Genomic DNA, 24562 nt, shown 5'->3' on the forward strand with positions numbered 1-24562 from the left:
CTCCGGAGTTCATCTGAAGCTCTGATCAAGGCGTGTGAACAGACACGCTCTCATCTGGCCTTGGCTGCCTTCAGAGCCACCACAGGCAGATGGAGGGTTCACCCAGGGAGCCAGTCAAAAAGAAAGGAAAGCAGCTCTCATGCTGCTTCTTACATTTTGAACGTCTCAGTGCATGCAGCTCCAGTCTCAGATGCCCACAACTTTCCATTAATGCCTCATTTGAAACTTTTTAGTATTATCTGAAGCTGAACATAGAGTCAAAGTGGTGGCACATGCATCATTTTTAATGATGGAAGCCACGAGAACATGAAACAACACTCCACTCTTATAAATAATACCCCAGCCCTGTCAGTGCAGCGCAAAAAGAAACGAAGAAGGGAAGCAAGCTGATGCTCATTTGCATATCGTTTGAGGCCAAGCCAAACACAGAACGAGCCTTCCATTATCCCACAAGAGAGAGTTAATTTGCGCCAAGTGCACATAGCTACAGTAGGTAGGTTAAATAATTAAGACGGGATCTTTTATTTAGGAACAGATTGGCTGCAACACGTTAATCCAGAGCTGTCACGCAGCCAACGGACCGACTCCTCCCAGGCTTCCTAGTAGGCCGAGGGGTAATGTATCCATGCATGCAGAGCGCCGTGGGTGCAGTGCAGAGTTACCATGTTGTTTGTGTCATCAGTAACTGCACGACGGCTGTGAAGAAATTAAGAGCTTGGTTGAAACGACATTAGCTTTCTAACAAAAATCAATTCAAGAACACATCAGTCGAAGCACAGTTATTGGAAAGTCAACAGCAATGACATGTTTCGTCGTGAATGTAATGAAACAAGTGGCAGCCCACTGAATAATTTACCACACCTTCCTTTTGTCTGTCCGCTGTTTTCTGATCGATCTCAAAGGTTATCCCATATCATGGGGTGAAAGCATTTGACCCTCGCCATCACACCGGGAGCAGGAGATTCTAATAACCAATTCAATTATTAACACTCAGCCTTTTCTTGTGCAATACATCATCCTGCTGCCCCCCCAGTCGTCTCCTCTCAATCAGAGAGGTTATGAAGGTGACCAGGGCAGAGATAAGGCGACACGCAGGTGGTGATGGATGCAAAAATAGAGCCATTTGAGGCTTTTCTGCTTTGTTTTATTCTCTCGCTCACTCATACACAGTAATTGTCTCTCTGCCCTTGCAGCTCATGTACTCCACCTGCCTCACTCTCTTTGCATTCCTCCTTAGAGCTACAATAATCAGCGGTGAGAGCCACGGCCTGAAAATTCCTGGCTATTGAAGTGTCAGACACTTAAATGAATAGATGTATCCTCTGCCCGCACCTATAATTACCCACAAGTCATCAAGGCTCTTATCTGAAATGGTCCATGACGCTGCTGTAATATTGATGTTAAAAGCTATTCGGATGTATATGGTAACTGCAATAACACCGATAATGATAGTGACATCCTGGCTTGCTGGAATGGATCACAGCTCCGTCCTCAATGCAAAACATTGTTCGGATTTTATGCATGCTTGTTTTTGGAAGGTGTTTGTACATAATTCATGCACATTTTTTTGTTTTTGTTTGTATTTTTCTCGGAAACCCTTTGATTTTCTGTTCTGATGCAAAGTTATGCACACTTTCCACAAGTGATCATGATTAAAAATGTATTCCCACAACGGCATTTTTTAGACTTTTCTCAAACATGTTACACCATGGCTCTAAACCAACCTTCCCCCTATATGAATTATGTGAAATATTTTTAATGCATAGTTTAAATTTCAAATTATTAGACTAGAAGCGTTTTTTTTTAAAGTCATCCATTACTTAACACATGAATGATTTATTATGAGAGTGGAGTTTTTATGCCTCAAGTAATGTGCTTGTCCAAGATTTTAGTCAGGAGATAATGTGTATCTACATTAGGTTTGTACAGTATGTACAGCGTGTACAGTCGTAGAGCTGAAGTTCAACTCCTACAGCCAGATTACTCACATATCAACAAACATGACCTTTGCTAGACCTAATCTTCAGTCATGTCAAGGTACAATTCTACAAACCAGCACGCACAACACTGTAAAGGCACAGAGACACTAATGCATGTTGATGTAAGTTTAACTGTATTTACATTTTACTGAATTAAGCCTGTTTCCTTGAACCACAAGGCTTGTTTAAGATTCATCTGCTGTTCTTCATCCTAAACTCATTTAAATGGGAAATTTGGAGGTAATAAAATATATTTGTTCCCCTTTAGCAGGAATGAACAAAAAAAAAAATTAAAAACATGGTCTACTTACATCTTCTTCTACTTACTAAACAATATAAGCCAGCAAAAATCAAAAAGGAACAGTTTGTCTCTAGCAGTCCTAGTAGCTGACTTACATTAGACCTCGAGTTGCCAGGAGATAAACCAGACAAGGAACCCACCTTGGTACTGTATTCTGCTGCGTTCAGGTGTTTGATGAGTCTTCTTACCACTTATTCGGCTGTGTTCCCTTGTGGGAGCTCACGGTCAGACAGAGTCTGTTACTTTGACATCTAGCGGCATGGCAGGGCCATTACTCACATTCTACGCAAATAGTTTCCGTGCTGTAATGGTCAGAAACACAGTATTTTTCTTACTTTTCTTGCTGCAGCACCTTAATTCACCCTCTGCCAGAACGCTCTCTACTGAAAAGTCCAGCCTTCTCTGATTGGTCAGCTCTCACAGGCCTGAGCAGACACCAGTGACTGTGTTTTTATACCTTACAGAAATCCTGATGTCTCTGAAGTCACAGTTCAAGAGTACTGTCTGTGTTTTTCTGTGGACTGACAGTTTTGATACTTTCACAGTAATTATACATCCCCCCTGACTTGTTTTATAATCAAAAAAGATGTGGAAGGCTCACTTTCTACAGTATGGGACATTTTAGGACATCACTTCAGTGATGTAGTATTGTCCTTTCACAAGTTGTGAGACTCGTACAAGGTTATACAAAGAATTGCCAGAACGAGAGGAGCAGGTGGTGAGATATCATGATTTTTTGTTGTAAAAATGGGCTCTTTGTAATGAGTAATCTTATCTCCATCTGGAAATTCAATGAAGTGCCCCTTTAAATCGAGACAGAAATCTGCAAATATATTGTTATTTCTGGCAGAAAGCTGAGAAGAGGGAGTGATTAAATGTCACTGGATTAAATGAAATAAATTCTTTGTCTTCTTTCCTCAGGTTCTTTCTCTGGGTGCAGACGTGCTGCCTGAGTATAAGCTCCAAACACCGCGAATGGACAAGTGGACCATCCTCCATTACAGCCCCTTCAAAGCAGTGTGGGACTGGCTCATCCTGCTGCTGGTCATCTACACGGCCATTTTCACCCCCTACTCTGCTGCCTTCCTCCTCAACGACATCGAGGAGCAGAGGAGGCGGGAGTGCGGCTACTCCTGCTCCCCCCTCAACGTGGTGGACCTCATCGTGGACATTATGTTCATTGTGGACATCCTCATAAACTTCAGGACCACGTACGTCAACGCCAACGAGGAGGTGGTCAGCCACCCAGGCAAGATCGCCATCCACTACTTTAAAGGCTGGTTCCTCATAGACATGGTGGCCGCCATCCCGTTTGACCTGCTCATCTTTGGCTCAGGATCAGATGAGGTGAGAGGGGGGTAATGATGCAGTGATTCTGAGGAAGGCTGCCAATCAATCCACAAATCAATCAGCCTGTCCATCGTTTGGATTTTCTTACAAGAGAAGCTCTTCTGGGAGGCAGAAATAGAAAAAATAAATAAATTAAACGTTAGTATGCAGCAGCCGACTGGTTCACAGACCAGGAAAAAAAAATGAGAAGCTCTTTTTTTTGTAATTTATGAGCATAAATGAAGAGTCTTCAGGTTTTAGGTTAGAAACTGGGATGAGCATTTGAATTTTTATAGACTGTAAAGATCAATTTATCATGAAATAATCCATACATTAACTGATAATGAATGTAAAATGTAGCCCTAGTGACAAGACTGTGACTGGAGTGGATGTTGTCTTTAAGTATCCTGTGGGTACTGCCAGAGTAAGCCCAGCAGAAATAGACATATCTTCCTTTTTGCACATTGCAGTCTCGTATATTTCTGAAACTATTTCTGAAAGTTTGATTCAGTAAGAGTTGAACAATCTGTGAATACAATTGTGTCCTGCATAATCTTAATATCACTGCGTGAACGTGATCCTGGAAATGATCACGATCACTCATGATGTTTTGGATGGAGATCTAGAAGGACGACTGGCAGGAGCAGACATCCCGAGGGAGTTATTAGCAGAGAGATGAGTTTTAATTGGTCTACATTTTTTTCATGGAACTGTGTGAACTGTTTTCAACTTGTCAGCATCCAACACGCCTGTTGATTAGGAGTAGAAATGGTTTGAACATGTTTGATGTGGACACCAGCACCGGAGTTTCAGTGGTTATTTTGCAACAGTATCGGAGCTTGTTGAGCAGCAGACAGCCTAAATTTGGCTCGACTTTAGGGCTGGGCTGAAAAAAATGTTCAGAAAAATGTTTTCATTTCTGATATTGATGCATATTTTGTAAGACCAGGAGAAATTATGTTGAATTGAACCATTTTATTCTGAAATCGAACCTTGTATTGCACAGTCTCTTCTTGCTATTGGTGAAGTGGCTATCTTTTTGTCACCCAGCCCTACTTGACATTGTGCAGTATCACTCCAGTTAGAGGCTGCAGATGGAACAGATGCCTGGTTCCTTCAGATGCTGTCAAGAGAGACGGGAGAGAAAAGGAAGAGCCTCAGTAATCCCTCAATCGTTATTCTGTCTGGCTGGCATCAATAAGATAATTAGTAGATATTAATCATGTTGTGATAACTAGTTTGGCTACATGGATTTCAGCACTACTGCTTTTAAGGAAGCACCAACTTCCTTTACAAACTGAGCCCCTCCTCGGTCACTCCTGTGTTGTGACATAAGGCTGCATCTCCGGCAGTCATGTTTCCGAACAGCTTTCCTCAAATGTTTAGACCGCTAAACTAATCTGACGCCTGGCTGTCACATCTGCTTCCTTCTGCTCTGTCTTCATCAGAGCCGGACTGGAAAGGCCCTGGGCGATCAAAATGAGTTAAAAAGGTCTCAGCCTTCCTAAGCACTCCGCCTGTGAGAAACTATTTAGCTCATGTAAGACACCTCTTTCTTTAGTTACAAAAAGCGTGCAGAGTAGAAGCGCTCAATCCACTAAAATGTGCCAGATGCCAGGATTTGTTATGTAACAACTCCAAACACGCAAAAAACACTCCAGATTGATGGGTGTGTTGACAATGAGGCCCCCCCGCTGTGATCGGCTGGTTTGCGGAGTCATTATTTACCATTCGGTGTGTGTTGCTGTGAGGGAGTCTGTGGCTAGAGGCTGGCAGTGAGTGGCAGGTGGAGAAAAAAGAGCAGACAGCTGAGTGCGATGTATGTCCTCGTCATACAGCTAGATGACTGGTGCAGCGACAGAATGTGTGTTCCCGTTACAGCTCGTGTCCAAAGCACACAGTGACAGGATGAGTAGAATGACAGAACGTTGTATTTTTAGCTCCTCCAATCAGCTGCAGAAACTGAAAATAACACATCCATGTACAGTTTTAGCTCCTGTCTTTAAGGTTATTTTAGCTCTTCGTGCAGAGACGAGGGCTATTTTTAGACATAATCTCGTGCACCTTAGTTGCCTGGAAACCATCACCGACAATATGTTAAGTTTTTTTTTTTTTTTTTTTCCAGATTTCATTGGAAACATGGCAGGTTGAAATCTCCCATGAGAGAGGTGCAGGATTTCAGCTGTGCACTAGAAGCTGAATTTCCCTACAGGAGCCATATGAGCTCCATCATTTTCATATCAACGTCCTGTTGTGATAAAATGAGATTTGCCTATTATGTCCGCACTCACGTGTACATAGTGTTCAAATTTGAGGTAATTGCAAATTATAGAGGCTTAGTGCAAGTCTGCTCTGAGCCAGAATTCAAATATTATTTTGTTTTAATCCTGGGCAGGGTAGAGTTCATTTGTGTACATACACAAGTGCAGGAAATAGCTTTGAACTCAGCCAACTTACCCAAAATGTCTTAGGGCACGGGTGATTTTACTTTATGAGTAGATTTTTTGCTTCAGTAGTCTCAAACTCTCACAAGACAAATATCTTTCTTAGCTCAGTGTGAATTAACATAAACAAGTCCACAGCGTCAGGCTTTTATTTGCTGTCAATGAAGCAGTTCCACACAGTTAATCATTTCAGTGATTGTTACTGATTGGGTCTCCTCTTCGGGAGATTTTTTTTTTTTTTTTTCAAAGTGAACCAAAAGCTCTTTTCGGCAGATTTTCTATATACATTTCCATGTAAATTAAACAAGTGTTTGTTTTTTATTTGTTTTCGTGCGATTGTAGTCTGTACATTGCCTGTACAGAAATGTTCTCCATCTCCTATTATGCACCAAAAACCTGCAGCAACGTCTGTGCTAAACAAAGCAGAAAGAGGAGGCAGGTTCACTGTAACAAGCAGCCCCCACAGTCTCACTTGTGCCCTGCTGGAACTGTGTTCTCAGTCAGAAGAGACACAGAAAATCAGATTCTTTCTACTCAGACAATCGTGTAGCTGTACACAGCATGTGTTCTTTGTAGATTAGATGAATAAGCAAAACAATATTGTTGACTTGCTCTATGACCTGTGCAGCTCGGTGTATGCAGTGGATATGGTTAAATCAATATGTTCATATTAACGTTGAACCGCATGACTAAATTGCGGTGAAGGGTGTCGATGTGCTGTGATGAACCCACAAACTTTGCAATTCACCTCAGCTCTGTGGAACTTTTCAGCATTTTTCAGTTCAGTGATTTTGTTTTACAACTTTACTGCTCTGGTTAAGTCTCTCTGCTCTTGTCTGTTGTCACTTGCTGCCACAGCAGGCTGCTGTTTTCAGCGAAAAAGCTCTCAAGAATCAGCAGCAGATAGACACAATTACAGACTGGCTGGTGAACATGAGTGGCGAAAGAGCCACAAATTTCCCTCAGGAGTTTGTGGAGAGCAGAACAGACCTAAAAGTAGAGTAAATATTAGACTTGCATTCAAAGGGGGGCACAAACATGACTCTAAATGAATGCTAATGTTGCTCTGTAACTGCTGGATGTGTAAATAAGCAACTGTTTTCTAACTTAAAGGACCACTTTGTAGGATTTAGTGACAACTAGCAGTAAGGCTGCAGCCTCACCAACTTCCCTACAACAGCTCCTAAAAACATAAAAGACATGTAGAGCCAGCGGTTGTTTTTTCTATTCTTGGCTACTGTGGAAACATGTTGGTGTGACATGGCAGACTTCCTGGAAGAGAGCCTGCTCCCTCTGTATGTACTGTATGTTAAAGGCTAATTCCTAATTTGGATTCTTGAGCTTCCTAATCCACTAACTTCGGAGAATAGGCTGAAATGATGATGTTTGCTTTATGAGTAATTTCATAAGAGCATGTTGTGTACAAAGTCAGAGGGTTACATCACAGCCGTGATTGACTCTTGGTGTTTTAAAGTGGCCAGGCGAGCCTAGAAAGCCACAGTGGCAGATGGCCAGAGGGGGATATTCAGCGGATACGTTTTATACAGCTGGTTGCTAATTGGAGCTTTAGCTTCGCTCCTCAGCCCCAAACGCCTTGGACTTACTGTAAACCCAGATTTTAATCAACATTACACTGTGTGGCCACATCATACGGCGTGTGCTGTGTCATCTGTGCAGGTCACTCAGCTACACTACACCTAAGGCAGTGCACGCTCACAGGCGGCGTTTGCTGGATAATTTAGGGCTCATCTGTTTCTGTGTATGATTCATTCACTGTTCGCTCAGTTGTCAGTGAAAGGGTGCGCTGGCCTGACGCACAGCAGTGAATGATGGCAGTGATTTAGGGGTGAGATTGGGAGGATGGAGGCTCTTTAATGGACCCATCAGAAGCAGCTACAGCACTCTTCCTCACCATGACGGAGACACACTCTCCCTCATGAATCATCTCCCTCCAAAAAACATAAAACCCCACCACCTGTCCTGCTTTTACTACCTTGAATAAGTCATTGTCATGTTTAGTCTCACCTGTACAAGAAGCCTAAATCAGCAAGCAGAGACATGAGGAAGCACAATTACAGCAGGAGGTAGTGGCTAATGATTTCCCTGAAGATATTAGGATAATTGTCAGGTGCAAAAGGGAGTGGTAGGACCCATTAGCACTCTGGAAGTCTCGCTTATCGTATTTACAGATTGCGCCATTCTAATAGATCGGAACCTGTGTCATGGCTGTTTGCTGGTCCCCCTTCTACCCAACTCCCCCTCCCATAGTCAGTGTGTTAAATCAGTCCAGCTTGAAAATTGAGACTGGAGGATTAAAGTGCTTTGAATTAAATGGAACAGCAGGCAGTATTGTGTGTACATTGTGATGTATGCACGCAAGCTGCTTAGATGCTCTTGTCTTCCCATTGACTGGCTTTGACTAAGGCTCCAAGCTGCTGATGTTTATGCTTTATCGAGCTCATTTTTCCATCCTCATATGCCTTTTCATCCTTGGCCAAATGAATGACTCACCAAACTCTCTCCTTCTCTCTCGTACGTTTATGTCCATGCCAGCCTGTTCCACTAAAAGCCAGTTCAAAACAGACTTTCATGATGTGCGGAGCCACGGGCAGCCCTGTCTCAGTCAGTGAGGTTGTGTTGACACTGAGGGATGCTGAGACCTTGAGAGATCTGTTTACAGCATCAGGAATGATCCGCTGTCTCGCCTGTGTGTCTGGTACTGTATGTGCAGAGTGCGAATAAGATTAAGTATTCCGAAGCTACATATGTTTTTGAATCTCTAATCCTGAGCTGACCCTGACCCCACAAGTTAGAAGTGTCAAGTGACAGACCTGAGAGGATGCTGGACTTTAAAGGTTAGATGTTCCACAAAATATTTAATGGCAATAACTAGTAATTCAGTTTAAATATTTTACTTAAAAGCCGAGAAGAGTTCCAGCATCGTGTGAGAATGACCTGCTTAGTAATTAAGTAGATACACTCAAGAACTGTACTTAAACTGGCAATAGACACCAGTGTTGATTGCACAATGTAGTGGCTATAGAATAACGACAGCATGTGCATTTAGATAATCCTCCCTTTGGCTTTGCAACTGTGTCTAGCACTGGGTTTGAAATTTAGTGCTCAGTTTACGATACGATACGGCACGGTCAGTGAGTAAACTCACGCTTTTCCTTCTTGTCATGTTTTCTTCTAGTCAACCGTGACAACAGCCCCTGCTGTAGTTACAGTTTCTCTTTACTTCTTCAGTAATTATGCTGATTTCTTCTCTCCTATTTTCATGCTTGTGTTGATTGTTTCCTTGATGCAAAATTTAGAAGAAATGCCTGCCGCATTGTTAGTATAAGCCCAGTGATTCCAAACCATTAGACTTGGGACCTCTTGGGGAAAAGTAGCCCAGCTGGAGCTCCTTCCCACATTTTGAATAAGGTGAATGTTGCGATTAATTTAGTTGAGTTTAAGTTGAACAACATCTGGGTTGTAAAACATATTTGGTGTTAAAGTCCCTTTATGCTACATAAGAAAAAACAAACAAATTGAAGTGGCTGAACACCTGAGGAAAGAAAGCTGCTCTGGTGTCTGGTGGTACGGCAGCGAATGCTTCTGTATCTTTTGCCAGGTGGCAGCAGGATGATCAGACTGTGGCCGGGGTGGGTGTTGTTTTTACTTTCTGTGGGCTCTGTGATATCTATTAAAGAAATGTTTCCCCTTTTATATTTCGGGTGGTATAATTCATAATTTTTTGCAGTCCAAAGAAGACAAATGATCCAGTGTGTAGTTTTTCTGTCTGTTCTTTCCCTTTAATCATCTTGTGAGAGTTTGAAGGGGCCTGATCTGTGGATTAAACTACCCACAGTAACTGCATACAAAGTAGTTAGTGTGCTGCTTACACACTGATGCATCAGTGTTTACAATTTAACAATGTATGACATTATAACATGAGTCACAGGGGAGACCTTACCACAGAATGAGTTTTTGATACTTTAAGTACATTTAGCTCAAAACACAAATAGTCTGGTGTAATCAGGGACAACAGCAGGTGATCCACACATGAATCTGTGGGGGATTTTACTAAATCCTGTATGCTTCTGTTTGTGTTTCACCTTAGACCACCACTCTGATTGGCCTGTTAAAGACAGCCCGTCTCCTACGGCTGGTACGAGTCGCCCGTAAGCTGGACCGCTATTCAGAGTACGGTGCTGCCGTCCTCATGCTGCTTATGTGCATTTTTGCCCTCATCGCCCACTGGCTGGCCTGCATCTGGTACGCCATTGGCAACGTGGAGAAGCCTTACCTGGAGCATAAGATTGGCTGGCTGGACAACCTGGGCGTATCGATAGGTGATCTCTCTTGTTTTCTGTTCCAGTTTTAAAGAACGATTTAGGGATGCCATTTTGGATGCTGAACCACAAATGTATATGAAGTCTGATTGTATGTAAGCTTATGAGAAAATTACCCTATTTCTCACTTGATTTATTGCATCAGTAAACAGTTTCCAAATGAGTTTATGGTCTCAATCGCTAGTATAAAGTCTTCAATCAAGCATGATGTTCATTTTGTAAATTATTGTCCCATTTAGAGAAAAAGAGACTGTAAAATAAGGTATGCTTCAGGGTGTGGCTGCCTTTTGATTGATAAGTAACTACTGGCTCATTGAAATACGATCACCTCCGAAAACCAAGATGGCGAAGGCTGTAATGCCCAATTCGAGACTTTAAAATGGTCATGCAGTGTAAGTTTTAGTTGTGCCAAACCCAGGTTTTTCAACCGTTGTGTTATTTTTATTCATTGTAGGGAAAAAGTACAACTACAGTGACCCCAGCTCAGGCCCCTCCATCAAAGATAAGTACGTCACGGCGCTGTACTTCACCTTCAGCAGTCTGACCAGTGTGGGCTTTGGGAACGTCTCCCCCAACACCAACTCAGAGAAGATTTTCTCCATCTGTGTCATGCTCATTGGATGTGAGTGACAGCTGAGTCACAGTACATACAGTTCTTTAATCCTGCTATTACTGAAACCATCTGTAAGGTTGCTGCTATTGAATATCTAAAACCAGACGTTTTATAAGACAAATGCACTGATACAAACAATTTACACTCACTCAATAGGTAAATATTGAATTCTGAATGTTCTTTTATTGCCTCCCATTTTAACACAATTGTGATTTAATGGCTTCCCATTGCATGAAAGCCCCTGGGTAGGTCTTTCCCTGAGAAAACCCTGACACACAGGCAGCAGCAGTGGTTTATTTGGTAGGTACTTTGCATGAGCAGCCTCAGCCGCCATGCCTCAACGGTCACCTGTTTGGCTTCTCTCCCAGCTCTAATGTACGCCAGCATCTTTGGGAACGTGTCCGCCATCATCCAGAGGTTGTATTCAGGTACGGCCAGGTATCACCTCCAGATGCTACGGGTCAAAGAGTTCATCCGCTTTCACCAGATCCCGAACCCGCTGAGGCAGCGGCTGGAGGAGTACTTCCAACACGCCTGGACGTACACCAATGGCATCGACATGAACATGGTACGAGAGGAAGTGTGTGTGTATCAGTGTGTCTTTAATTTGTCTCAGAATATTAAGTTTGTTGTTGTGTCTTCCGTTGCTTCTTCTCTCTTTCCAATATCATTTTGTGCGACTTAGAACCATTTCTGCCCAGTTGCCTGTCCCCCGAAAAAAAATGCTCTTACCACATCGTGAAGCAATCTCGCTATGTCACTGGCATAGTATAATGTTTTCATCCCGATTATACTGTGCAATGTTCAGTCATAGCCTCAAGTGAAATGAAAGCCACAGTCGCTTTAATGCAGACAGTAACTGTGGCTTTCCTCATCATGATACTGTTCATGGTACTTATATAAGTTTGTCTTTTCCATGTCTGCCTCATGTCAAATGGAATGACCCCGCCACTCTGGTAAGAGCAGGAGGTACATGTGTTAACCCAACTAATGTTGATATGAATGTTCCCCAGTGGTAGAGCTTCATCTAGCTGTTTCTGATACTAGTAGTGTTAGCTGTTAGCTTCATATGCAGATAGTGTGAAAGAGTTAATATGTTTAATTACTGTCCCAAAATGCATGTTAATGGAGGACATGTCCCCAGTGTCTTATCTGTACACACATGAACACATACTGTAAACACTTGCTGTGATGCTGCATCATAGATGGATTTACAGTATCTACTTGTGCATGCCAGTTACTGCAGACGACACTGAGTTTTCTCGCAGGCCACATTAATTGTCCATTACCTTGCACGTGGCCGGCCTCGAGGTCCCTCTTTGCATGAAATCTGTGTATTCAAACAAAACCCCATGATATTCATCTGGTACCAGAGACAGAGTGAATCACGCCTGTGAGAGTGGGCACAGCCTCGCCGGGCGCTGCCAGGTTTCCCTCCCACTGTGGGAGGCTTGGCTGCACGCTCCGCGGTGGCACCTGCGCTTGCCAAATGTTGTTCAGTCTTTCCTTTCCAAATCTACTGATCAGTTGTTGTTCTGAGCAAACAAAAAAAGCCTATCAGAGCCAGGAAAAGAATCAGCTCAGGCTTCATTTCTTTTGCTGTGCTCGTGTCATTAGCACATTGTATTTTATGTGTAAATGACAAAGATGAGAAATGTGTTTTTTACTTGTTTCAACTTTCCCTTACGTGTCCTCGAAGCCCCCACCCCCTTCGCCTTCCAGTGTCTGTTCAGGTGTCAGTGTTTGGAAATGTGGTCCTTCACAGTCAGTTCATGTTGTCCAGAGACTGTTAGTTGTTTTGTCAGTGGTCCCTGTATCTTTGTCTTTAAAGGGTAAGTGTGCTATATATTTGTATGCATCAGAAAATCCTCAAAGAAAATGTTAAATTTGATATTAAATATTTTTCTATTGTTTCCCAGGCTAACATGGATGAGTCGGAATGCTTGATCAATCAACATTTGTATTTCTTTTTTTTCTTTCTTTCTTTTTTTTTTTTTTTAATGCAAAGCAGATTCTGCTTCAGGGTAGAGGTGACGAGATGTCCCGGTACTGACGATAACTTTGCAGTGTTGGGCAAGTTACTCAAGAAGTGTGATAAGTTACACTTACTGCTTTTTCTAAAGTAATAATATTACTTTACTTATTACTTGGTATCAAAAGTAATAAGTTGCGTTACTCATTATATATATTTTTCTGAGGTAACACCTTCTCAACCTACCAAGCAACAAGCTTCTTTACATCTTGTCCACTTAATGTCTCTCCACAACTGTGTCATGCTCTTAAATCCAGTTTCTGTAGTTTATCTGGAGAGCGTGCTGCGTCACTGGGAATAGACAACTCATTTCCAACACAGGTTTTTATTCAACAAGTTTCACATTGCTGTGCTGCCATATTAGATGATTCAGTAATTTACATGTTGTATTTTTCATGGTTGGAAGCGTGTGGCTGCTCACACAGAGTTCACAACCCTCTCACCCTCATCCTGCAGTCACCCTGACCTGCCGTGTGTACATAGGACACATACAAAAAAATTGCGCACTGGTAGCACAGTAATGCTGCTTTACTGAATATAGTAAATAAAATATTTCTAATTTTGAAATTGCAATCCTTTATACTACTCATCACTGAGAAAAGTAATAATATTACCATAATATATTTACTGAGTAGTGCTTTAATGCCCAACACTGATTGTGATATTAAAAAATGAAATATTGATATTGTGTTAATAATACACACATGCTGAAATCTTGCGAGTGATCCAGTGCAGATATCAGGCCATGTCGATGTTTTGCTGTGGTGTCCGTTACACATTTTACTAAGTGGAATTGTTCTTTTTATGTACTTTTGAACATTACTACATTTTATTAATTGCAATTGAATTTTTTTTTGAGATTTAAGTTCTGACATTTTGACTGAAGACCGACTATTTTCACCGCCTGTTGAGTGTAACAGGTTATGGTTCATAGAGTTGCTTCATCATGAAGAAAGTCCTGCAGAGAGAAGACACAATAAAGTGTGTGACGTTTTTTGCTGTCGTTTATCTGCAGCTTCTCAGTCTCTGTTCTGTCTCGTCTCTCGTCTGCTGCTGAAACTCTCAGAGAACCGTAGCTCTGTGTAGAGGGACATTGCAGGCTATTTCTGCTGCAGCGTGTAATAGGTTTTGAGAAGAAGGAAAGAACACAAGTGGCAATTGTATCAAATTTCTCTGGAAATCTGCTCAATTCGACCCGAAACTTCACCCCCCCAAATCAATATTCAACACACATAATCTCTGCACAAGAAAACAGACTCTCCTTCCACATCCCATCTGACCACAGTGATGTCTGCTTTGACCCGTGTTTCACTCTCAGGTCCTGAAGGGTTTTCCAGAGTGCCTGCAGGCGGATATCTGCCTCCACCTCAACAAGAACCTCCTCCAGGGCTGTAAGGCGTTTCGCGGGGCCACCAAGGGCTGCCTCCGGGCCCTGGCCATGAGGTTCAAGACCACCCATGCGCCCCCTGGAGACACCTTGGTCCACAGCGGGGACGTGCTTACTGCTCTCTACTTTGTGTCTCGCGGCTCCATCGAGATCCTCAAAGATGACGTTGTAGTGGCCATCCTGGGTGGGTCTGATGTTCACCTCCATAATGCTGTGATCCAGTCATTTGTTATGGATTACTATGACCTCATGACTTTGTCAACATTAAGCAGTTTCACCTCTTCAGTCGCTGACCCATGAAGTTGGTGTCAGCACTAATGTATGTGTTGAGAAATCAATGGAGATTTTTCAAACCAGCAGATACAAGAAGCAAAATGCTGTCGTTTGGCAAAATGCTCATAACCGCTAACAGACACAAGTATTTTATCACATGCTTATTTTCAGGGGGAAATTGACTCCAGCTTCAAACGCGCAGACGCCATTCTTATGTATTCATTTAAGCAATGAGATTAAACCTATTTAGTCAGAAAATCTGTTATCATAGATAATCAGATTTCCAACACATTTACCAAATTCTAAAGCTATATCAGTTTGGGAATGATGTTATCTGAAGTTCACATTCATTCTTGTACTGTGGATGTGTCCCACGCTGTGCTTATGAGCAGAGTCATCAGAAGTTTGATGTAATCTCAGCAAAATAAGACACTTTGTGAATACATAATGTCTTTGCGATGCTTGGGCTCACCAGGATAGATATATTAAACCCACAGCACATTTACATGTCACATCTTATTTGTTAAATCCATACAAAGATTTGAAGGTATTAAACAACAAGTTACAAATTAACAAGAAAAAATTCATGGCTGGACTTTGTGACTTTCTGGAGTCACATTACCAGGCAGCCAGCTAGCCTCCAGTTTTTAAGATAAGCTGAGCTGAGACAGAGACACCATTCACCCTTTTACGAGACACTGAGCCATTAAAATGATTCTGAAGCTGTTATTTGAAGGTTCAATATAACGCTGCTTTAAAACAGTGAATTGCATCCAAACATTCATGTTTGTTCATGAAAAATATCTAGTGAACCATGTCCAGGCCTCATAAGGTCCCCACATAGATCTATAAATTGAGCTACTGTAAGCCAGGCACTTTACATACCTTCCACTGCACACTCAGATATCTAAGAAAGAATCCAGTAGCTTGTCTGGCTGTAGATTATAAAGTCTGACGATGCAAGGAATGTCATTGCAGAGTTCAGTGTAAGCACACACACACACACACACACACACACACACACACACACACACACACACACACACGTGATGAGGAAACTTGGTGACATTCATTTAGCATTCATGAACACAGAATGTCTAAACATTTCTAATTAGCCCTGTCAGTTCTGTTGTTGAGCTAGTATGAAGCACAAAAACGCTTCAGGAAGAAGTCTGATCGTTCTGTCATTCCAGCCTGATTAGCTTTGCCTGAACTCGCCTGCATTAGCGTAGACGCGGGTGGGCCAACTAAATGAAGATGGCTCTGTTGTGCTGTGATATGGCTGGGTTGGCAGCTGAGATCCCTGTTGGGTATGTTGTAATAACTTACTTCAAAGAACACTGTGATTGCTGCCGCCTCACAGTCGTGCCTCAGATGATGGGAGAGGACAGGAGAGAGTGGGGGAGGACACGTGGTGGGACGAGGGTAACCGAGGATCTGTGTTGATGATTGCTTTCGAATAGAGATGGATGACAATAGAAACAGGAAGGGATGGAGAGCTGAGCGAGTGGGCAGGGTAGAAGGAGAAGACGAGAGTAAAGGAAAGAAGGCAGATTGAGGAATTCAGGAGAGAACCGAAGAGCCAGAGGGAGTAAGAGGGACGTCAGGGAGAGTTTCGTGTGGTTGTCACTGTGGTGTGATGTAGCGCTTGATGAATGTAATCACAGTTAATCTCATCTCCAGCGGCCGGCAGGTGTATCCTACTGAGCCTTTTATGCATTTGTTTCTCTTTTTAATGGCTGTTCTCGTGCAGCCAATAAGGGTTGGAGAAACCGGGTGACACAATAGGGTCACGATGAGCAAGACGCATGGAAGCTGAAGTTGTAGGTTACACTCAACTCAGCACTTTTGCTCTGCTATAGCAAAAGAACTGCTGATTACTCAGTTTTCACACTAACATACCTATACACTACTGTCATATGATCACATATTTCCCTACAAATGGAAGATCCATTTTCAGTGCCGAGGACAAGACAAATGTGACCCTCTTCAAACGCCAACAAACTAAATAAATACTGAAACTGAAATAATGACCTGATAAGATTTTATTCCTGTGTAGACACATCCTTCTATCGGAGTCCACAGTGATATTAGTCGATTAGTCAATATTAAATGGATTTAAAAATACATTTAAAAGACAATTAACCAATAAATAACTGAAGAAATTATTAAAGTCTAATAATTGTTTGCGATGTTCTGATTACACCAAAACTGCAGAGCAGATTTCCACTAACCTTGCATGGAAGAAGAATCTCAGCCCAGAATAGATCCCATTAACTTTTGGTGCAGATCCAAATAAAGGGATATATCAGGACTTTTTTCCTCACTTTCTTTAACATTGCAAGATTGTTTTTTGATATACTTTTGTTGATATCACAGGCATAATGCATTGATCTTTAATATTTGAAGGCTGTTTGATGTGATTTCTGGATCTGATGAGCTTAAATTATTGTTAAGCAAAACAATGGGCTGTTTAAAATTTGGAGAAAAACAGGACTGTCAAGTTTGATATTGGATTAGGCTTGATTGAATGGAAGAGGACTGATTGGTCTTGGAGGAGTGCCATCCGAGATGGATATGAGCTCCAGAACAGCTTCTAGATTTAGCCCGTTAAGATCAGCTGAAAAATGAGAGGGGGGAGAAAAGCCACTGTTAAAAGTGACATTATGATACAAAAAGCAACATTATGAAATAAAGTGTAACATGGAATAAAGAGCGGCCATAAATTAAAAAAAAAAAAAAAAAACATTAATCGCTGCCTTGAGACTGATCTCCACTGAAGCCAGTAAACCCTGTGGCCCTCCCATGTAGGTCAATTCTCACCGAACAGAGGCAGGAATGTGTGGCCCGCGTGACTTCATGCGGACTGACTGGCATTGTGTAAATCCTTTTTTAGATGACGCTGATGCCCTTTAGCCTCTTTAACATTCTTCTCTACCAGGTGGCCCACCTCTTTATAGGTCATCACATACAGTACTGTCCTTTTACATACAGCTGAACTAAAGAACAACCTCTAACATACTTCATCTGTTTATGAGGGCAAAAATAGATGAGGAGAAAAGCTTATGTCCTCAATTAGCTAAGAAGGGTCTTTTACTTACATTTGATTGCTTTCCTTTCACCCCCCCACCCCCAATCTCTCCTGTCTGTTTCTTCTTTAGGCAAGAACGACATTTTTGGCGAGTTGATCCATGTCTTTTCCAAGCCCGGGAAATCCTGCGCAGACGTGCGGGCGCTGAGCTACTGCGACCTCCACACCATTCAGAGGGAGGAGATCCTGGAGGTGCTGGACATGTATCCAGAGTTCGCCGACCACTTCCTCACCAACTTGGAGCTGACCTTTGACCTCCGTGATGAAAACCGCAAGGTAATCCACGCAATGTAGGTGCCACTGCTAATTCCAGGAAGCAGTAGCATGGATTGCAGACCTTTTATCTAAAGTCAATCTGCTTTACTTTACAGTAAGAAAGCTCCAAGTAGAGACCATTAACTTAAATTAAACAATCTATTCCTTGTACAATATCTCTGTCCATTTCAACTGGAGGAATGACTTTTTTATTAACTCTCCTTAGTGCTTCAATTTATCCCTGGTTGTTGGAATAAAAGCACAAGGGCTAATTTAGGCGTTTACAGTAGAGAGTATTAGTCAAGCACTAAGGGTGGGGTGGACATGATTGTGGGCTGTAATTGAGATAAATTGGGTGTACGAGAAAGACTTTTAAGGCCTGTGGCAGTACATGAATCCACATTAGTCAGTTGTTTTATTTATCTTTTAACAGAGAGCGGGAAGTGCACTTTGTGTTGGCCTTCTGTTATTTATTCAGAGAATTGGAAAGAAGAGACAGGAGAGGAGAGACATGAGATGGTTCTGGTAGGATTACATCAAAAACAGGAGCGACACGGATCTCCGACAACACCGGCAGGATGTTACCTTCCTTAGTTAAGCTGTTAAGCTGCGCAGCCCGCCAGGCAAACAAAAGGAGAAGAGAGCCAGCCAGCTAGTGTGTATGTTTAGTTTTGCCAACTCGCCAATAAAGTGTCTAGGTGTTTCATTAGTGCGTCGACTCCAACGAAAACTGTCTCATTTTATACCCAGATGTAGATGTGCAGTTTCCATGCTTCCAGCTGACTCATTTCACAGCAGACACCATCATCTCTCTACACCAGTGGTTTTTAATGACAGCTCATCTCAAGCAGATAGGAGCTTCTAAGCCCGCCTTAGAGCCTACAAAGGCCAATGAGTGATCGTGGAGACAAGTGACCCACTCTCTCTTCAGATCTAGTAATATCTAATTTTTAAAGCCCAAAACTTATGTGTTATTTTCAGTGATATTGTTATCTAATTTCCAAGACAAGCAGAGTTAACCTCTTCATTATTAATCTGATAATGTTTTTATTCCCTCTACAGATGAGCACCCAAGCAACTGATTCCAATGTGGACGAAATCAAGTGTCCAAGACGAGTGTCCTACAGAAGGAAATCCTCCACAGGTCGGCTTCAGGCACAACACAACACCTGCTCCTACGCTTTAAAATCATAAAACCAGGTTCAACTTTAAAATTAGAGACAGTTGTCTGACTAACATCTCAGTCCCTCTGCAGCTTCATTAGACAAAAGAAGACCTCATGGGTAAAGCTCCACCCATCCTCTGTGCACAAGTGTAGGCAATGACTTCATTTCAGTTGGGGTGTGAACCGGGTATCAACAAATATCTGAATTTACTGTTCAGATGATTATCACAGTCCTACCACAGAAATTAAACAGATTTTTATAAGATATAACAAGTACGTGCTCTCAAGGGGAAAAACAAACTCAGGTCTAAGCGTCTGAAAAGCTTTTAATTTAATTAGTGCAACAGTGGTAGCTACAAATAAAATACAGTAGTTTGATAATGCAGGTAATATGATTAGTTGTTCTGCTAATGCTATTTGAGTCTTAACTCTTAATCCATGCTGTATATGGTCGCATCATTCCTTATAATGTGACACTGCAGCTTTGCTTCTTAATGCATTTCAAGAATAAAACATAAACCTCTTATTTTTATGTTTAAGGTTAAGGAAAGGAGGCTGTCGTGCAGAGAATTAATGAGCTCCAGTATGCTGATGTTGTAACCGATCAATCTGATGTGTGTTATTTTGTTGCAGACATTTGCACAGCATTAAATGAAGGTAAACACAGTGGCACGCTGGTAGTAGATTTATCAACGTGTGTCATGCTGCCTTCAGGTGTCTGCAGGGATTTAATGAACCAAAGAAGAAGCTTTTCATACAGTAGAGAACAAAAACCCTTGCTTTCATTTATACATTAATGCAGACTGATTTACATATGTCCTTGATTTAACCACATTAAACATGTTTCTTTTCATGCCAAATATCAAATACAATACAATTGATCCCTCTAACTACTGTAGTTTCATGTGATTTGTCTGTAACATCCACCAAATCCACAAAAGGACTAAATGATGACATCAAAAACTGTTAAGTATCCAATGTTTGAATCAGATAATGAAACAGTTATTTGATTAACCAACCAATTGAGCAAAAATTTAAAATATCCACTCATTCCATCCTTGACACAATGTGAAATTGCTTTTATCTATTTTCTAGCATATTAAATGTGAAGATCTCACTCTGTGTTCGGTGCAGTTTTATTACTTGTCCTTGACATTTTATAGATTCATTTAAGATTGATTTATAATCTGAGTACCTCCTCAGAAAATCAAGAATCCTTACAAATTGTAGACAGTATTTTACTCAGTGTGCAAATGCAAATGCTTTAACCATATTATCAAATCAAAAGCAGGCTCATATTTTGATATCTAGTAGTGAAACTCAGTATTGTGTCACTGATATCAAGACTTTCAAGCAATCCTAAAGCTAGGTCTAAATAATGTATGTAAACTGCAAAGACGATTCAGGTGTAATTATGTGTATATTATTGACTTTGGTCTCTCTAAGACTGATGGTCCAAATACATGTGTGTTTATTAGAAGACACTTCCACTCATTCCACTACTCCTGTGCACAGACTGGGTGAAGCAGAGCTGATATAAGACCTTCTTTTGTGACTCTTTCAACTCTGAAAGACTTTTGCTTTTTTCTTTTACATTATTTTTTCAAGAATCCACATCCAACCGACTGTAACAGTCTTTGTTGTTGTTGTCGTTGTCTTTGGTGTTGCTAGGGTTCATTGACCTCTGTTTGAGAGGGCTGTGGTCTCATCCCAGGTCAGACATCATGTTTAGTCTTTACTATGATGGCATTTGACAAAGTTTTATTTATATTATGAAGCTCCACTCTCACATTGTCAGGTTGAGAGCTTGCAGGTCTGCTGGCGTTCATGAATAGCTCATTAGCCAAAGTGATAGTTACATCAGTGGGAAGCACGATTACCAGTTAAACCAGGCTTCCTAAAGTCAATTCTACTTAAAAAATTCAATTTAAATATGTCTAAAAGTGTTTAAATCAGTCTGACAAATTGGTACTTCCCCTCGAGGGTTCCTCTTTACTGTTGTACTGGCTGCATTCAGAACACTTGTTTGCTGTGCATATTTGCTTTTAAATGCACTGCAATCATAGGAAAATTAATAAGCAAATTTGGCTGTAGTCTCACAGTAAGCAGCCATTTGGCATCAATTAAATAATACAATAAATACAAGAGGGCTACACGGCCAATCTGAGGGTATTTAAACAGCATAATCACCATATGGAGTATCTTAAATCACTTGTGCCCCTGGCTGAGGTCCTGTTTCATCTTGTACATATTTGATTGATCCATGATTACAGCAGAGCACCGTGACACTGCAAAATAGCAGAGCTAAAATACAGGAAATAAACAGTAAACTTAGGGAGGAAATGACTTCGTAATAATGAAATTATCTTTCCACACAGCAAGATAATGTAACTTGAAATTACTTGGTTGAAATGTGTAGAAAAAGCTTTTTTTTTTTTTAGATCAGATTACTTCAGATGAGCACAGTCACACTCCATGTCGTTAGCACAGTCCCTGACAGAGGTTACAGCGCTGACGGTTTTTTTGGGGGGGGTACTGTTAAAGTTTAATTTAGAGGCAAACTCTGTAGGATTTGTTGGTTGCTTTTTGGAAAACATCTGAACACGACTCCCCAGAGAGACAGAGCATCGGTGGTCAGGCGAGCGACAGAGTGGAAAACAGCCCAAACAGCAGTAGCGCGCCTAAAGCAGTGAATCAGAAAAATAAATGATATTTGGTGGTTATGTTCTAAAGCACAAAAACAATCCTCTGGGAAGGTGCCTCATGCTGAATTCTGTGTGAATTCAGCCAAAGCTTCATCCTGTTGGTTGTGTGTGGTCACTGGCCAGCCTTGTGTCTCTGAGTGTCTTTCAGCCACACACTCCATTTTCAAACGGACACAGACCTGTAGCGCTCCGTCAGAGTCGAGGTCCGCTAAGTGGGCTATGTGTGGAGCATGGGAACATGTGGGAAAGTGTTTTCAGGGGGCCTAGAGAATAAATAAAACACACAGAACTTGACCAGAGCTTTATTTTTGGCTGCTTTGAATACATAAGGAACACTGCTGGAAAACTATAGACGATATTAAAAAAACAAATGACAATAAAGAAATCACTAATCTAAGTGTAACATCACTGAATACTAGTGGACTACGGTTATGTTGTAACTTGAAACAGGTACTTTAGTGTTAGTGTAGAGCTGTGTGTGGCTTCACTTTGTCTGATGTAGCTTGTTTCACCTGTAAATGTCTTATTTTTAAGAAGTTTAAAACAGGTCTAAAAGAATTGTATAATCAATTTAAGATCATACCATGAATAAAACCATTACAAATCTTGGCTAGCTCTAAACTTCTTGCAGTGAACAGACCGAGCTAACAGACGTTTAAATCAAAATAAACTCCTCTGGGCTCACTGCTTCTCTTTTCTTATTGTTTATTTGGCTCCGATTTTCTCAGCCTCCTTCATGAAACACCCCACAGTACCTGTGTGTTCTTGTTATACACTGTGCTCGGATCAGTTACGCTATAGATAAACACAGCAGCCGTCAGACCAGAGTGACCGTATACAGCGTGTTTGACCGAGAGCAGCCACGGGAACGTTTGTAATTTCACTTCAAACAGCCAGGAAACTCGGGGACGCAGCAGTTGGCTTCGATTCAGGCAAATCTAATCGGTAACCATGGTTACAGGCCGTCTGAATACAGTGTCACCACCATCTCCCAAATATACCACAAGTGAGGACAGAACCAGCAGTCGGTTTCACAGTGCAGCAGCCGGTGTATCCTGCCTCCATCCATCAGGTGTGAAGATGTAGAATGCTCATTTAAACACACATTCAGAGCGACTGTCCATTTCGTAATGTGATCAAAGAGCATAAAACGCTTGCTGTTAAATTCTCCTTCAACATTGTTTGTCCTCAGTTTAACCCCGAAGCAAAATACTGTTGTCAAAGACAATGAGTCAACCCCCAGAGGAGGACTGAGCGCAAAAGTCAGTGTTACCCCAGCAGATCTCCTGATTAGTGTTTGTCCCTGTAGGCTGCTCCCACAACAAGGAGCAAGTAGCCTCCTACTGCAACACCAAGATGTACGCCTCCTCAGCCGCCCAGGAGAGGAGAGAGTCCGCCGAGGACGGCGAAGACGAGGAGGAGGATGAGGACGAGGAAGGCAGGGAGGAGGAGGAGGAGCAGAGGCCCTTGTGTTCTGGCGTGTTGGGCTACCCGGTGGTGAGGGACCACACCCTGGGGCTCGGGCTGAGCGGCGCTGCAGACGCACAGGCTGGAGACAACACACAGAGCCAGACATATAAAGGTGACGACAGAAACACCCATCTCATCTGTTTAAACAGTGGTTTATTTTTAGCTCAAGAAAGAACGCCATTTCGTAAACAGATTTCTATTTTTGCCACGCAGAATAACACTGAGGAGACAGTTTTAATTACATCTGCGTTAAACAAATCACTTTCTTGTTCAAACGGACTCAAAATTTCCTGTGAATCTGTGAGCTCGCCCTCTAAAGTTTCACTCCACAATTGTAATTGGCTCAGAAGTTAATTTAGAAAAGCCCAAAAAAAATCCCTAAGCCCCAGAGGAGGAATGTCACACCTATTAAAAATCCAAACATGGATTATGTGTCATTATGGTGAAACCTAAAACCGCCTCAGTAATAAAACGTAAGAGGATTATATCCAGCAACCGGTCCGGGGTCACCCCCTTTTGATCGTAGGTCACGACTAAATAAAGGCTTTACAGGAAACATTCTGTAAAATGGTGTTGTTGACATCACTGTATCTGGTGTGTCAGGTCATGTTTAATTTATTTAGGAAATCCGAGATGGTGGTTTTAATTATTTACTCAGCCACTGTGAAAATTAGACTCTGCGATACAAGTAAGGGGAGTTATAAAATCCTCAGCTGCATCTGGAGTCGATATCCCCGGCGAGCTCCCGGAGAAATCCTCACTTTCACAGTCCGCCTGCTGAGACGTGGCGAGCACTCCGGTTGGTGTCTGGGGCCCGACCTCACATAGCCTCTAGTCAGAGGAAGCCTCTGTGCAGTCAACTTAAACCCCCATAAAATCATCCAGTGTGAACAAAAGCTGCTGCACACACACGCACGCACAGGCAGGCAGGCACTCCCTATATTTTAACTGCCAAGGTAAACGCGCCATGATTCCTCGCTGCGATGGGGAAACTGTGTCAGCGTGTTGATTTGATAGTAATATCCCATAATTTATCTGCTGCAGCCTTAAGAGGATTTCTGCGAGTAGAGAGAGCAGAGTCATATTGATCCCTATAAACAAACATACAGAAAATGCCAGTTTAATCTCCAGCCATCGCCTGCGGAAAGCCTAAATGAGAGGAGCTTAAGTCCCACCGG

At 42.0% G+C, this 24562-nt stretch overlaps 1 protein-coding gene across 3 annotated transcripts in view; it reads left to right on the forward strand.

The window, feature by feature from the left end:
* The window catches only part of LOC119015438 (potassium voltage-gated channel subfamily H member 7-like), a 74371-nt gene that overhangs the window by 38446 nt on the left and 11363 nt on the right, over positions 1–24562 (forward strand). For 2 of the 3 annotated variants that reach the window (XM_037091405.1, XM_037091407.1), the window contains 8 exons: positions 3202–3627; positions 10162–10393; positions 10848–11015; positions 11375–11574; positions 14357–14609; positions 17860–18065; positions 19107–19188; positions 23224–23496. In XM_037091405.1, the coding sequence (XP_036947300.1) occupies positions 3202–3627; positions 10162–10393; positions 10848–11015; positions 11375–11574; positions 14357–14609; positions 17860–18065; positions 19107–19188; positions 23224–23496 (1840 nt within the window). The remainder of the gene's footprint in view (positions 1–3201; positions 3628–10161; positions 10394–10847; positions 11016–11374; positions 11575–14356; positions 14610–17859; positions 18066–19106; positions 19189–23223; positions 23497–24562) is intronic. The other variant, XM_037091406.1, reaches the window with a different exon arrangement.

This window comes from Acanthopagrus latus, chromosome 24 (genome assembly GCF_904848185.1).
Source record: "Acanthopagrus latus isolate v.2019 chromosome 24, fAcaLat1.1, whole genome shotgun sequence".
Taxonomy (NCBI): Eukaryota; Metazoa; Chordata; class Actinopteri; order Spariformes; family Sparidae; genus Acanthopagrus; species Acanthopagrus latus.